This window comes from Hyperolius riggenbachi, chromosome 7, assembly GCF_040937935.1.
Source record: "Hyperolius riggenbachi isolate aHypRig1 chromosome 7, aHypRig1.pri, whole genome shotgun sequence".
NCBI classification, from domain to species: domain Eukaryota; kingdom Metazoa; phylum Chordata; class Amphibia; order Anura; family Hyperoliidae; genus Hyperolius; species Hyperolius riggenbachi.
The window spans coordinates 81,421,454-81,437,943 of record NC_090652.1 but is presented as its reverse complement, the minus strand read 5'-3'; the positions used below and the strand labels follow the sequence as shown (position 1 = coordinate 81,437,943).

Sequence of the window (16,490 nt, the reverse complement as noted above, 5' to 3'; positions counted from 1 at the left end):
TGGATCTAAAAAATGTGGGGATTGCTACGCAGCTGTAACATATCTTTCATGTATCCAGGGCCCAGATTATTCAGGGATTTAAATGTCAGTAGGCCGATCTTGAATAGGACCCTCCATTCTATAGGTAGCCAGTGAAGGGAGTGCAGGACTGGGGTTATGTGGCAGTGACGGGGTTGATTGGTTAACAGTCTGGCAGCAGTATTCTGTATCAGCTGTAGGCGGTACAAGACCTTTTTTGGAAGGCCAGTGTAGAGAGCATTACAGTAGTCCAGTCGGGATGTGATGAAGGCATGAACTAAGGTTGGCAGATCTTCTGGGGGGATGAGGTGCTTGATTTTTGCAATGTTCTTCAGGTGAAAATAGGATGATTTCACCACAGAAGAGATTTGAGTTCTGAAGTTTAAATCCCCATCAATTAGAACTCCCAGGCTACGCACATGATCAGAGCTGCGTAGATCCGTGCCTCCTATTCCCAGTGGTGAAGAATGCAATTTAAGTTGTTTTGTTGTCATGCGCTGCCCTCCGATCAGAAGGACTTCAGTTTTGTCTGCATTCAGTTTCAGCCAGTTGTCATTCATCCATTGCTGTAGTTCACGTAAGCTGGCGTTTATAGTTAGAGTTGGGTCTGTCACACCAGGCTTGAAGGAAAGATATAGTTGGGTTTCGTCCGCATAGCAGTGGTATGTCAGGCCATGTTTTTGGATTAGTTTTCCAAGCGGTAACATGTAAATCGTGAAAAGCAGGGGAGAGAGGATACTTAATTAGTACAGGGGTGGACAGGAAGGGCCCCATAGACACTTTGTGGGTTCTGCCACTCAAGAAGGATTGGAACCACTGAAGTATTATTACCCATACTGCCAGAAATACTGGCTGCTGCAGTAAAGCATGGTTCACCCCCAAAGGGGGACATGGAAGCATAACAGTAAGGCCCCTTTTACACTTAATCAGTTGCTCTCACTTATAACTGAAAGAAAACTTATTTTCAAAGTAATGTCCATGTTTTCCTATGGCTCTGTTCCCACTATATACGTTTTTACTGAAAGCTTTTTCACAATGCACTTCTATAAAAAAAACGTGTACCGATGAATACTAACGCATACCAAAGCATTAAGTGTAAATAGACCCTAGGCCCCTTTTACACTTAATCAGTTGCTATCAGTTATAAGTAACTGAAAGAAAACTAATTTTCAAAGTGCAGCAAAGGCCCCGGTAACCGGTGCTTGCCGGTTGCTTGAGCAACCGTCCGAAATAGCACAAACCTCCCCCCATGTGCAGTTCATTAGGGATGCTCATTCGGATTCTGTGGAGTTGAAATTTCCGCATTCGGAAACCGGAAATTAGAATTCTGAAATTGGAATTCTGCGGAAATGCGCTTTAGCGCAACTAAGTAATTGGACCAATCAGATAATGCAGAATGTTTCTGAAAAATGTTAATTTATCTCTCTATCTATCTATCTATCTATCTATCTATCTATCTATCTATCTATCTATCTATCTGTCTGTCTGTCTGTCTGTCTGTCTGTCTGTCTGTCTGTCTGTCTGTCTGTCTGTCGGTCTGTCTGTCTGTCTGTCTGTCTGTCTGTCGGTCTGTCTGTCTGTCTGTCTGTCTGTCTGTCTGTCCATTACAACACAGTACTGTGAACAGCCCCATAGGATTGTATGGACAGTCAGTTGACATGCAGAATTATTCTGCAACGTAAAGAGGCCCATACACTGGTCGATTTCAGCCATCGATCAATCTGTCAAATCTATTGATCGATCAATTTTATTCTGAAATCTATTGGAAATCTGTTCCTAGTGTGTGGCACACATCAGATAGATTCCTGTCAGATTCAACTTGACAAGTATCTGACAGAAATCTATCTGATGGTCGAATCTGCTGCAAATCTATAAGTGTATGGTCAGCTTAACTGATGAAGTGTGAAAGGACCCTTAGGCCCTGTTCACAGTTTTCATTTGCATTGCAGAATAATTCTGTATGTCAACTCACTGCCCATCCAATTCTATGGGCCTGTTCACATCTCTGCATCTCTGCATTGTACCTGATCGCATTTTTCTAACTCGCTGCATGCAGGCTTTGTATAAAAATCTATGGCCAGTCTCCATCGCAGTTCCAGAGGCTTTGTATAAAAGTCTATGGCCAGTCTCCATCGCAGTTCCAGAGGCTTTGTATAAAAGTCTATGGCCAGTCTCCATCGCAGTTCCAGAGGCTTTGTATAAAAATCTATGGCCAGTCTCCATCGCAGTTCCAGAGGCTTTGTATAAAAGTCTATGGCCAGTCTCCATCGCAGTTCCAGAGGCTTTGTATAAAAGTCTATGGCCAATCTCCATCGCAGTTCCAGAGGCTTTGTATAAAAGTCTATGGCCAGTCTCCATCGCAGTTCCAGAGGCTTTGTATAAAAGTCTATGGCCAGTCTCCATCGCAGTTCCAGAGGCTTTGTATAAAAGTCTATGGCCAGTCTCCATCGCAGTTCCAGAGGCTTTGTATAAAAGTCTATGGCCAGTCTCCATTGCAGTTCCAGAGGCTTTGTATAAAAGTCTATGGCCAGTCTCCATCGCAGTTCAAGAGGCTATGTATAAAAGTCTATGGCCAGTCTCCATCGCAGTTCCAGAGGCTTTGTATAAAAGTCTATGGCCAGTCTTCATCGCAGTTCATACTCATTATAACGCTTGTGTTATACAACTGCCCACTGTGAACCTAGACTTAAACCCCAAATCATATGGGACTCCAGGAAAGTTCTATTTAGGAATTATTCTACAGATACAGCCACTTATTTCATATGTTTATTCTATCTTCAGGTTAGCGCAAATTATTCTACAGGGATCTCTAGCGGGAGACTTACCACAACTTCAGTGCCAAAGGCGATTTTATAGTCCTCAATGCCCACAACAACTGAAAAGCTCTTGTAGTATTTAGTGATCACTTGCGCCACATCAGCTGCACCAGCCCCGCAAGCTGTGGAGACAATATAACAATAAATATAGAGGATATGTTAGAAATGATATACTGATGGTAATAATAGAATTTAGAAAGTGATAGGGAAACAATAAAATCCAGAGGGTGGTAGGGAAACAATACAATTCCGAGGGTGGTAGAGAAACAATAAAATCCAGAAGGTGGTAAGGAAATAATAGAATCTAGAGGCTAGTAGGGAAAGAATGGATATTAAAACGTGGTAATTAATTAATTAATTGCAGTATTTGTATAGCGCCTTTCTCCTGTCGGGCTCAAAGCACGTGCGAGGCAGCCACTAGAGAGCACTCAGTAGGCAGTAGCAGTGTTAAGGAGACTTGCCCAAGAAACTCCTTACTGAAATAGGTGCTGGCTTACTGAACATTCAGAGCCGAGATTTGAACCCAGGTCTCCTGTGTCAGAGGCAGAGCCCTTAACTATTACACTATCCAGCCACTGCTGGAAAAGGAAAACAATAGAACTCAGAAGGTGGTAGGAAAAGAACGGAATCCAGAAGGTGGTAGGAAAACAATAGAATCCAGAAGGTGGTAGGGAAATAACAGAATCCAGAAGGTGGTAGGGAAACTATAGAATCCAAAAGGTGGTTGGAAAATAAGAGAATCCAGAACCAGAAGGTGGTAAGGAAACTATAGAATTCAGAAGATGGTAGGAAAGCTGTAGAATCCAGAGGCTGGTAGGAAAAGAACAGAATCCAGACGGTGGTAGGAAAACAATAGAATGCAGAAGGTGGTAGGGAAATAAAAGAATCCAGAAGGTGGTAGGGAAATAATAGAATCCAGAAGGTGGTAGGGAAACAATAGAATCCAAAAGGTGGTAGGGAAACTATAGAATCCAGAGGCTGGTAGGGAAACTATAGAATCCAGAGGCTGGTAGGGAAAGAATAGGATACAGAACGTGGTGGGAAAACAATAGAATCTAGAAGGTGGAAGGGATATAACAGAATCCAGAAGGTGGTAGGGAATCTATATAATCCAAAAGGTAGTAGGAAACCAATAGCATCCCGAAGGTGGTAGGGAAACAATAGAATCCAGAAGGTGGTAGGGAAACAATAGAATCCAGAAAGTGGTAGGGAAACTATAGAGTCCAAAAGGTGGTTGGAAAATAATAGAATCCAGAACCAGAAGGTGGTAAGGAAACTATAGAATTCAGAAGATGGTAGGAAAGCTGTAGAATCCAGAGGCTGGTAGGAAAAGAACAGAATCCAGACGGTGGTAGGAAAACAATAGAATGCAGAAGGTGGTAGGGAAATAAAAGAATCCAGAAGGTGGTAGGGAAATAATAGAATCCAGAAGGTGGTAGGGAAACAATAGAATCCAAAAGGTGGTAGGGAAACTATAGAATCCAGAGGCTGGTAGGGAAACTATAGAATCCAGAGGCTGGTAGGGAAAGAATAGGATACAGAGCGTGGTGGGAAAACAATAGAATCTAGAAGGTGGAAGGGATATAACAGAATCCAGAAGGTGGTAGGGAATCTATATAATCCAAAAGGTAGTAGGAAACCAATAGCATCCCGAAGGTGGTAGGGAAACAATAGAATCCAGAAGGTGGTAGGGAAACAATAGAATCCAGAAAGTGGTAGGGAAACTATAGAGTCCAGAGGCTGGTAGGGAAAGAATGGAATCCAGAAGGTGGTAGGGAAAAAATAGAATCCAGAAGGTGGTAGAGAAATATTAGAAGCCAGAAGGTGTGAGGGAAGCAATAAAATCCAGAAGGTGGTAGGGAAATAATAGAATACAGAAGGTGGTAGGGAAATAATAGAATCCAGAAGGTGGTAGGAAAATAATAGAATCCAGAAGGTGGTAGGGAAACTATAGCATACAAAAGGTGGTAGGAAAACAATAGAATCCACAAGGTGGTAGAGAAACTAGAATCTAGAGGCTGGTAGGGAAATAATAGAATACAGAAGGTGGTTGTAAAACAATAGAATCCAAAAGGTAGTAGGGAAATAACATAATCCAGAAGGTGGTAGGGAAATAACATAATCCAGAAGGTGATAGGGAAATAATAGAATCTAGAAGGTGATAGGGAAATAATAGAATCCAGAGACTGGTAGGAAAAGAATGGAATCCAGAAGGTGGTATGAAAACAATAGAATCCAGAAGGGGGTAGGGAAACAATAAAATCCAGAAGGTGGTAGGGAAACTATAGGCAATATTTCATATGCATAGCCTAAATCATGAAAGCAGAGAATAAAGCCAGCGCTCACCACATGGGCTGCATCTGAATGACTTATCACCTCATGTGCACCACTTATACAGCTCAAATACACACTTAGCAATCAAACAGACGCAAAACATACTGTATGCATAACTAAATACTTACCATGCAAACAGGAAAGCACAATAGGAGCTGCTAGCCTGGTAGTTACAAGTTTATGGGAACAAATACAGGTAGAAGGCTGCGCATCCCTGACCTAATACTACAATTGAATGGTTAATCATGAAAGGCAAACTTAAATATATTTTTGTTTAATATCTACATTTTAGGCTATAATTGTACCACAGTAAACATCACTGGTTCTAGATGTGCAGTTGGCTATAGTTCGCTATAGGAGTACAATGGGGTTGGAAATGCTGATTTCTGATTCTGTGGAAATTCCAATCTACACAAATGCCTATTAGCGATTCTTTGGATATTTACAGAAATCTGAATTTCCAATACCGATTTACAAAGAAGGAGTTTGTTTGGTTTTTTTTGTCATTTTTGATAATAAAGTTATGTTATTTTGAAAAAAAAATTGTATGCTGTGGCTAGCCAGGCCCACCTTAGGCTGGAGAAAAACCAGAAAGTGTTTTTCAGGTCGTTTTCCTTTAAAAAAAAAAAAAAAAAAGTTCCCATTGTCTTGCATTAAAATTAGTCAATGGTCAGTTTTGTTTAAAAACCGAAAACGCTCTGAAAAAGGCTCTCTGGTGTAACAGGACCCTTAGACCTACAAATGCTTTTGTTACTTACAGTGTGATCCTATGAATTTGGTGATCCACATTCCTATGTAAACTTTGGTGTCATTGTTGAACACAGAAAATTGTAGATCCAGGGCAGAAACGCTAGAATAAAATAAATGGGGAATAATTATCTTGCACAATTGTCAAAATAGTTAAATGGACAAACAGAGAAACATAATGAAACAAAAGGTTGTGGGGCAGAAATCTTACAATCTATCTATCTATCTATCTATCTATCTATCTATCTATCTATCTATCTATCTATCTATCTATCTATCTATCTGTCTGTCTGCCTATCTATCTATCTATCTATCTATCTATCTATCTATCTATCTGTCTGTCTGTCTGTCTGTCTGTCTGTCTGTCTGTCTGTCTGTCTGTCTGTCTGTCTATCTGTCTACCTATCTATATGTCTACCTATACAGTATGTCTATCTATCTGTCTGTCTCTCTATCTATCTATTTTCTATCTTTCTATCTATATGTCTCTCTGTCTGTCTATCTATCATCCTTTCTGTAATGATCCGCTCAGCTGGCACAGGCACAGGCAGGCAGCTTTTTGACCACTGTTCAGGTCTGCATTCTGCAGGTCTCTGGAAGAGAGACCTTTTGTCAGTTTTGCAGCTTGCTGCTGCTGAGGAATTTGCATACGTTTGGCATGCAGATTGCCTAGCCACATCCTTTGTAGGCTTGCTCTATATATACCATGTGATTCCACAGTACGTCGCTGGTCATAACGGTTTGTCCTGTGAAACACTCCTGGAGTGTCAGCCATGCTTATTGTTTGAAGATTAGCTTAGAGTAATTCCTGGGACTGCACTAGGCATCCTTGCTAGAGCAGTCAGGATTGTATTATTTGTATTGTCTGTTCTGTCTGTCTGTGGGGTACTAACCAGAGAAGCGGTTGTTACTGGTAGGCCCTTCTGTTCATCTGTCGGTCGTGCTTGGATCGCACTAGCCTCTAGCGGTAGCGGCTGTGGATCCTTCTGCTCTCCTACTCTCTTGCTGTACTTGGATCGCACCTGCTCTGGCGGAAAGAGCAGTGGATCCAGCTCGCTCTGTTTCTATACTTGGATCGCACTCGCTCTGGCGGAAAGAGCAGTGGATCGTATCTCTCACTTATTCCTGTTTTCGTGTATCTGTCTTGTCTGATACGAACGCTTGCTGGAGGCTCGGTGAGGTAACGGTTAAGCAAGCGCTCGCGTTCTTTGTTTTGTGTTTGTCTGTCGGTGGTTACTTAGGCGTGCTTGTCTCTGTTGTGCTTAACACGTGGAGACCGCATGGTAAAACGCGTTCGCTGTTGCGAATGAGTGCGGTGTTCGCGTTTAGTTAGTGTTTGTTATTTTCCTTATCCTCTCATTGTATGATTTGCTGTGCGTTTGCTACTCTCATGCCCTGTCTTGCTTAAGCCTTGTGTCACCTCTGGCAATCGCCTCTCTTGCGATTGCGTTCCTACTTCGTTTCTGCTGTTGTGTGTGCACCGTCGCGGGTTGGCGACTAGATTGGGGCACATACATACATTCTGTCCCTGTGCTCATTCTCTTTCGCAATCGCTTCTCTTGCGATTGCGTTCTCACTTGGTTTCCTCTGTTGTGTTTCCACCATCGCAGGTTGGCGGCTAGATTGGTGGACATACATACATTCCTCATCTGTGCTTATTCGGTCTTGTGTCACTGTGAGCAATCGCCATCTCTGGCGATTGCCTTCTCAGTTTATCTTCCTGGTTGTGTGTTCATCGTTGCAGGGTGGCGACTAGATTGGTGGACACACATACCCTCTGTCGCTTTGATCTCTCTCTTTCAGGGCTATCTTGCCCTGCGTTTCTTCGCTTCGTACAATTCCTGTCTGGCATCTGTGGCAGGGCAGAGGAGCTGTTCCTCTGCACTCTACAGCTCCACCTGCCGACAGGAATTTCCCTCTACAGGTGCGTTGCACCTTTTGCTGGGTTCCCTCAAATTATACGCTTGTGGAGGATTTCCGCAGTGTCAGCGCACGTCCTGTGCGCTGATCACGGAGAGAATTCCACAATGGTTACACTTTCACGTCCCTCCACTGACCTTCACCACTGAAGCCATACAAAGATATAACCTCTAGAGAAGGTATTTGAACAGCATCTATCTAAAGTGACCACTAAGGATCCAATCTTTTGAATCCAATCTTACCAAATATATGTAGTATAAGGGTAAATTGAGTGAATACACGTTTAAGATGCCCACTACTGATACAATCTTAATTGTACAATAGTACAAACCTTATGAAGTAGAAGAGAAAACTGAGTAAATATAGTTTGAATGGATACTTCAAGTAGTCCTTCATATTACAGAAAAGTGGTAAGATTGTACAATCAAAATGGTTTCATTAATGGGCACATTAATACCTGATTTATAGCAATAACAGTTTAGTGGTCTTTTTGAAAAGCCCACATAAGCTGGAAATAGAATACTCACATTGCTGCTAATCCATCACATGTGATTGAGGTTGTGGCCAAGCAACCCAAGATATTAGAGTTAATAGCCGGAATAACAAGGTACAATTTCTCCTGAAACCACGTAGCGAGAGTACCAGGCAACAAGTTCACTGGATCTTTAATCAGTGCTTCAACTGCTGCAGTCAAGATGTATTCTTTGTTCAAAGGTGTTATAGAGGAAGATGCAAACTGAAAGACAAAATTTTACATGAACAGTGCGCAAAGCCATGTAAATCTTGCTGAGATATGGCTTTCACTTATCCAATGTGATATTCCTTCCCACTCTACTGCCAACCATAGAGTGGACCTGAACCGATTAATATTATTTAAAATAAACACATGATCTACCTGAAAATGAATATTACATACTTACCTCACAGCCAGTTCCTCTCAGAAGCTCACCATTTTCTTCAAGGAATGATTCCTACCAGTTCCAACTAAATCTTGTCAGAACTAGAAGCCTTAGGGCCCTTTTCCCCTTGATCAGTTGATGTCAGTTATAACTGAAAAGACAACTAATGTGCAAGGTAATGTTCATGTTTCCTTACAGCTCATGCAACATTAGTGGTTAAAGAGAAACTCCGACCAATAATTTAACTTTATCCCAATCAGTAGCTGATACCCCCTTTTACATGACAAATTTATTGCATTTCACAAACAGACCATCAGGGGGCGCTGTATGACTGATATTGTGGTGAAACCCCTCACACAAGAAGCTCTGAGTACCGCAGTACTCTGGGCAAACTGCCACAATGTAGCAATGTTAACAGACAGGAAATAGCTGTTTACAGCTGTCTCTAACAGCCAAAACAGCTAGGAGCAGCTACATAACCTTCCCACAGTAACAATGTCACCATGTAATACATGTCAGAATGTGAATCTGGGAGAGGAAAGATTTTACAATGAGCAAACACTGACTAAATCATTTATACATAATTATTGTAAAAATGAAGCACTTTTTTTATTACATTATTTTCACTGGAGTTCCTCTTTAACGGTGTGCTGACCTGGGAACTTCTACAGAGTCATCGCCATCTTTAAAATGGAGGATGGAGAATTCCATCAATCCCAGTGGACAAACAGGTCGCGGGAGAGGAGAAAGAGTTTGGTCAGCAGACTATGCAGGAGGTAGATATGACGTGTGTATCATTACTTTTCTTGTTTTAGTTCGGGTTTGCTTTAAGATTGCACAGGCAAGCATGTAGCAAGCCTGTTAACATTTTACCAGTCGTCACCTAATATATTGATTACGCCTCTTTACTGCTCAACTCATGGCACAAAAAGTTAGACTTCACCTCCTATGCTGTCCCTTAATAGCAGAAGTTTGGTGAGCTAATGTCTAATAAACCAGTTGTAAGTACTGGATCAGTAGACCCACATCCAAGCAGTTTCCAGTCTTTCAGAATTACAGGTTGGGGTATTTTGAGACTAGAAAGCCTGCAGTCTGAGAGAGGATTTGTAGTGGAAGTAAGGTAATAAGTAAAATTGCTTTTTCTTTGTTTTACAATATTACTTTATACATTATTTAGTCAGTGTTTGCCCAATGTCAAATCTCTCCTCTCCCTGATTTATTCCTTGAAATGTATCGCAGGCTGTAACATATTTAGTGCTGGCAGGCGATCTCTGCAGGAATGTTTGTTTCCTAGAATTTTGAAGCCAGTACAAAATATACCTGGTCTCCCAGAATGCTCTGGGGGGTAAGAATTCTGCATATTTAGGCTAAGTACCACTGGGAGGGCGGGGCAACATGCCAATATACCGCAATATATAGCTATAGGAAGTGTTTCTGATGCTGTAAGGTGGGTATCTTGAATAATTTGCTGAATTTTAATCAGTGGAGTAGCTAAGAAGCTATGGGCCCCAATGCACGTTTTACATTGGGGCCCCCAGGCACTCTATATATAACAATTGATACGGTGCACCAAAACCTGCCAATGGCAATTAGTGTCAGAGGTGCAAGAAGGGAATGGGGTGCAGTTTGTTAATGATTACCACTATTCAAAGAATCTATAGAAGAGATTATTATGAGTGCAGGACCAATAGAGAGCTAATACTGAAGTTGAGGGAGGGCCCATTGGGGCCCCTCTGGCCCAAGGGCCCGATGCAGATGCAACCTCTGCACCCCCTATTGCTACACCCCTGATTCTACTATATGACTTTACAGTTCCTCTTGAACACCTTGCTGATGCCAAACCAAGCAGCAGTATTCCAACCCACAGGTACTTTTTACTGTTTCAGGTTTTGGGTCACATGACTATTTCAGCAGTAGCCTCATTTGACACTTTAACTTTTGGTGGTCAATGACACATCCTCTTACACAGTACTAGATTATATGTGCTCTATTTTAATGCACCATTTTATAAGCCCAGACCGCTGCTTCTCCTGCAGAATTAATTTCCCATGGCTCTGAGCAGGTTGGACATTGTACATAAATAACCTATTAGCAGCTTCAAAAGAGTTATCTTGTTTGAGACAAGTGCACTGCTTTTGGCCTCAGTCGACAGAACTCGTTGTGCTGTAAATTCTTGGAATACTTTGATCAATCTCTCCTAGCAGAAAATATAGAAACTGGAAGCAGAAGTCCTCTGTTATTGTCTCACACTGCTCCCTAGTGACAGGTGGCCATAGATACACATTACAGCAGTACTAATTAAAAGCAGGGAAATGTAACAAATAAAAAAAAAATGTGCTAACATAAATTGGCCTGGAGCACTTGCAAGCCTCTAAATAAATTGGCTGCTAAAAGGTTAAAGGAGGGCACTGTAGGTAGTTTTATATAGTTATATAGTTTATATAGAAAATAGCAGAGAAGGCTAATGCAAACATACACAATCATGGCTGCAGTCCAATATGCCTATTGTTGGCTAGTGATATAGCATGAGGTAGAGATGGTAAGACTGACAATTACCTGATTATTGATTGCGTTGAAGAGTGCAGACAGTTTGTCGATGGGAAATTGTGCGAAAAATGAAGCAAATCCTTCATTAGTAGTGGTGGTTGAAGGGCCTGTCAAGAAGCAACTCAAGATAGAAGTTAGAGTTTCAACCGATGCATCTTTAACCTGAAAGAAAAGAAAAGTAGTCATTTTTAAAGATATTCTGTCACAGAGGGAAAATGCCTCACCCTATGTCAAGTGAATAACAAACTAACAAATTACATGCCCTTATTATTTTTCTTATCAACTGTAAGACTCTTCTTTTACAGCTTCCAACAAGTCTCTTGCCTCTGAAGTCCATCACAAGGGCTGCAGCTACATTAATCCATGCCTGTTGCTACTCTTTATCTGCTGTTGCTCTTTGCAGATCTCTTCACTTGGCTTCCATTTCACATTTTAAAGCTTCCTTTAAAATGTTACTCCAGTCATAGAAAATGGCCCCTTTTAGCTTTCGGGGTAGCCAGGGTACAATGAAATAGTCTATTGTGAAATGTAATTATTCACAATTATTTTTCTGAAATCATGACGAGCAAGCTATCAGAATACATTATGGTCTTATCCTATCCTGCCCTAGCCTACAACTTAAAGAGTACCTAAACCAAAAAGTATATTTTGCAAAAACACCTCTCCAAGCAGCCCACCTTCTGTTCTGGCTACTGAACTGATTTTCGCCACTCCGCCTTGCCTGCATTGTCTTCACATCTGCAATTTCGTTTTGACTGTGTTTTCAAATATGGTGCATGAACCCTCTCTGTCTTCCTCGCAGTGCGCCTGACAGGAATTTCCTGCTTCGTGCTCGTGCACTGTTCAACTTCAGTGCACTAGCTGAGCGTCTTGATGTCTGGCGCGCGGCCGTGCGGTGGAACTGCTCTTCTGACGTGTGCTCTTCTGTCCTGCATGTCAGGGTAATCTGGAGCACAATCACTGAATGCGGGGGGTGATAAACGCGCTCAGTCACCGCTCCCTGGTCATGTGTGCATGCACAAATGTGATGTCAGAGGTAACACGCGCGCACATAAACAAGCCGCGCATGTACCTCATTACAAGACACAGTGATCGATGCTAAGACCCAGGAATGTCTTGTGGAAAGTCAATGACTTACACTCATCGACTGGTCAGTCGATGGGGATTCAGATGGGGAGGCACGGAGGCATTTTCTGAGGAAGGGGGGGCAAAAACAAAAGTGCAGACACTGCGGTAAGTGCTTGCTTCTTACCGCAGTATCTTCACAATGGCATACATTACAGTTGGATAAAAATTTACATTGGTTTAGGTTTGCTTTAAGCTCCGTTCACACGTACAAGGAATTTCACCAGCAAGTGATAATTGCTCAGTTCCTTGGATGACCGGCTGACACTGTAGAGATGCGTCACTATCCTCTAGGCTAGAGACATGTTCTATTGCTATGTGGAGGGGGGCTGGCGGAGCATCACACGAGTGACGTCACATGGCGGGCAGGGTGAGTAAGAAGAAAGATGCCCTCTGCCAGAGATCAGCCAACTCATTCAAAGACAAAGACTTATATAGAGCTTTTCTCCTGGTGGACTCAAACCACCAGAGCTGCAGCCACTAGGGCACGCTTTATAGGCAGTAGCAGTGTTAGGGAAACTTGCCCAAAGTCTCCTGCTGAATAGGTGCTGGCTTACTAAATAGGCAGAGCTGAGATTCGAACCCAGGTCTCCTGTGTCAGAGGCAGAGCCCTTAACCATTACTCTATCCAGCCAGCGGATCGCTACCTTAGGTGTCAGGGGCCACTGTACACACAGTAGATTCTTGGCAGAGGTGGTCGTTCACAGCCACCTCGTTCAAGTTTTCTCCAGCATGTGTTCGGGACTTTAGTGCTAGTTTATGTTTAAAGGGATTATTCTAAAAGGGAAGTTACACATTAGTAAAGGGACTACAATAGAGGGGGAGATTAGGGTTAAGCATTAAGAAGGGAAACATATTTTAAGCATTAGAAAAGGTATTATGTTAGTGAATGGGGTTAGGTAAGGCATTAGAAAGAGGATTATGGTGGAGGGTGAGGTTAGGGTAAATCATTAGACAGGGGGGCAGGTTCCTCAGGTGGTGGAAGTGGGGGGGGGGGGGGGATGGTGGTGCCTGCCTGGCCGTGGGGCCACAGAGCTGGAGGGAGTAGCAGCCAGGAAGGGGTGCAGTGGGCAGCGGGCACAGAGGCAGGGAGGGGCAGCCACATAACACACATTTTAATGTCCATTCACAAAAGATGTTCACGTCATGCTTTATTTAAGAGATTGAGTCATTATTTTAAGAATTTGCGTGGTACTTTATGCCTTATATTAAGGATTCATCATGTTGTTTCTTTAAGGATCTGTTCATTATTGCTTCCTTATTGCAGTACATGAAAAAGGAGGAAGAGCAGGCCAGGCAGAAAGCCAGAGAGCTGCAATGCTTATCTTGACGATTACGAGAGTGATAAAACCTTGTGCTGCTCTCTGCATACAAAATAAATATTTTAGAACATGGGATTGGCTTTAAATTTTCTTTTAGGTACCTAAGAGCAGGTACTTAATTTTAAATTTTCAGAGTTTAATCCCACTCTAAGAGTTCTAAAAGAGCCACTTTAAGAGTTATTAAAACCTGTATTCCTCATTGCGAACTGACTTTTCACACCGCATTCTATCCTTAAAATATGGAGCAAATCCTAAACTTAAGTATATAGTACTAAAGTTAAAGGAGGATGAAACTGGACTTTGTAAGCCAGTATTAGTTTAACACAGCTCTCCCCCACCACCACTTTTTTTCATAAATTGATCTATTTATATGATTACCTATGTGTCTATGCATTAAACTGGAAGGTACCGAGCAAAGGAAGCTCTCTGTTGGTTATAATTTTACTCCTCCCTTGTAGTGACACATACTGTGGCTACAGTTGACGTGTCACTCGGAAATGGACCCAATCTCAGTAGCTACCACTGGCCCAAACACGCTGTCAGACACTGTGACATCATTGTGTTTGGGCCAGTGGCAGCCGCACAGTTTGGGTCCATTGCCTAGTGACGTTTAAGCTGTTCCAATGGTAATGCTTCACTGAAAGGGAGGAGGCAGCAGAGGCATATTTAGAGGGGTGCAGGCATGGCTCATGCCATGGGCGCCACAGCACCATGGGCGCAATGCCTGCTCCTGTGCTGCGCTGCCATGCCTGCTCCTGTGCTGAGCCACCGTGCCTGCCCTTGTGCCTACCCCATCACTTAAACCTCAGATTAGATTATTTCTGTTATCTGGGAACACATGGCAACTTAACCTATGTATGTAGGGCACGCTTGGCTTAGTGTTAGAAAAGAGGGCAGAGGGAATAAGAATCTTTCCAAAAAAGTAACTTCAGCCCTATCCTGAGCCCAAAAATTAAGGCAGCTATAACACATGTACAAAAGAAAGTGTTTTTGAGGGGAGAGGGGCTCTGACCAGAGAAGGAAGGGGCACAATTTCAGTGTTTGCCATAGGCTCTATGTTACCCTGATACGCCCCTGGGAGGCAGAGAGAAGTAAAAGTATAACCCAAAGAGAGCTTCCTTCCACTCTGCATCTTCTGGTATGAAGATACTGCAGTGACACATACTGTGGGTGATTGTATAATATTATAAATTATTAAAAAAAAAAAAGATGTGGTAAAGAACTATGTTTTTCTGATACTTTTGTACCCAGCAACAGACCCAAAAGTTTTTAAAGTGCAGTTTTATTCTCTTTTGAATACACAAAGAAGATCATGAAAATAAGACCTAGAAATATTAGTGAATACTATGAATATTAGATTTATCACCAAGATGAAAAATGACTATGCTTCTTAATAAAGACAGGAGCAAATCTTTGTGACTTTATGCCAGAATGTGTTTAAAAGGTTTAAAGGAATACTGTATTGGGGTCGGGAGAAAATGAGTTAAACTTACCCGGGGCTTCTAACATTTCCCCACAGACATCATGTGCCCACACAGCCACTCACCGATGCTCCAGGCCACGCCTCCGGTTCACTTCTGGAATTTCAGACTTTATAGACTAAAAACCATTGCTCCTGCATTGCCGTGTCCTCGCTCCCGCTGATGTCACCAAGAGCGTACTGCGCAGGCAACGCAGGCGCAGTGGTTTTCAGACTTTAAAGTCTCAAATTCCAGAAGTGAATCGGAGGCTGGGCCGGAGCATCGGTGAGTGACTGCGCAGGCACAGGATGTCTGTGGGGGACCATTAGAAGCCCCGGGCAAGTTCAACTCATTTTCCCCCGACCCCCCTATAGTATTCCTTTCAATTACAAATGTTATTCTCAATGCTCATGTAATACAGACAATTTATTTAAGAAACAAACTAAAGAATGACCATCAAACTTACTGCTGAGGCACAACCATATTCTTGAAGACTGTGATCGCAGTAACTAAAAGTGTTACCACTTCTAAGAAGAACATTGAGATCCTCTCTAGATTAAAAAAAATAAGACATAGTTAACACACAGCATTAAAAAATCAAATATATAGGTCCATATGCAATTAACTTTTTCTCCTTAGTTTTCTCCAAGGTGATATTTTCAAAATTGTCAATAAAATGTATTTAAAACCACCAGCAAGGAGGAAAATACTGAAAATATTTTTATAGTACTTTCTCACCTACTTTTTGATACTTTTTTTCAGTTGCAAAGTGTTGAAGATTTATTTTGAATAAAAGATGAAAAATTATCTCCAAGGGGAAAACTCAGGAGAAAAACTGAATTGCATATTGGCCCTGGTATGTAAAATGGAGGAAGTTGCAATGTTACAAATAATTGAAGAGTGACACATCTTAGAAAGTTGTCTTAGAAACCCCCAAAAGTGATATTTCAGTTGTTGGTGGAGTGGAGTATTGGAGAGCTCTTCTTTTTCTTGGCTGTTTTCCTTGCCCCTTTGGAATCTCAGTAACCCAGCTACAAAAAGACCATTCCTGGTCTCTTAAAGCGGAACTGAAGATTGGAATAAAACAAAGTGCTTTACTTACCTGGGGCTTTTGCCAGTCCCATGCAGCCTTCCCGTCCTGCGTCGGTCCTCCACAATCCTCCACTCTCCTGCCGCCAGCTACTTTTAGTTACCATCGACTTGTGAGTCGACGGCAGCTGTGCCTGCACGCCCCGAGCCACACATATCTTTTTCTGCGTTCCAGCCGCAATTGCGTGCTGCGCTCATAGCAGGACTAGATAA

At 42.3% G+C, this 16,490-nt stretch overlaps 1 protein-coding gene across 1 annotated transcript in view; it reads right to left on the bottom strand.

The window, feature by feature from the left end:
- The window catches only part of LOC137524388 (uncharacterized), a 173,901-nt gene that overhangs the window by 144,104 nt on the left and 13,307 nt on the right, over positions 1-16,490 (bottom strand). Inside the window, exons 7-11 of the mRNA XM_068244164.1 lie at positions 15,655-15,739; positions 11,291-11,443; positions 8,363-8,571; positions 5,927-6,018; positions 2,844-2,956 (exon numbers count right to left, since the gene is read on the bottom strand). Of these exons, the coding sequence (XP_068100265.1) occupies positions 2,844-2,956; positions 5,927-6,018; positions 8,363-8,571; positions 11,291-11,443; positions 15,655-15,739 (652 nt within the window). The remainder of the gene's footprint in view (positions 1-2,843; positions 2,957-5,926; positions 6,019-8,362; positions 8,572-11,290; positions 11,444-15,654; positions 15,740-16,490) is intronic.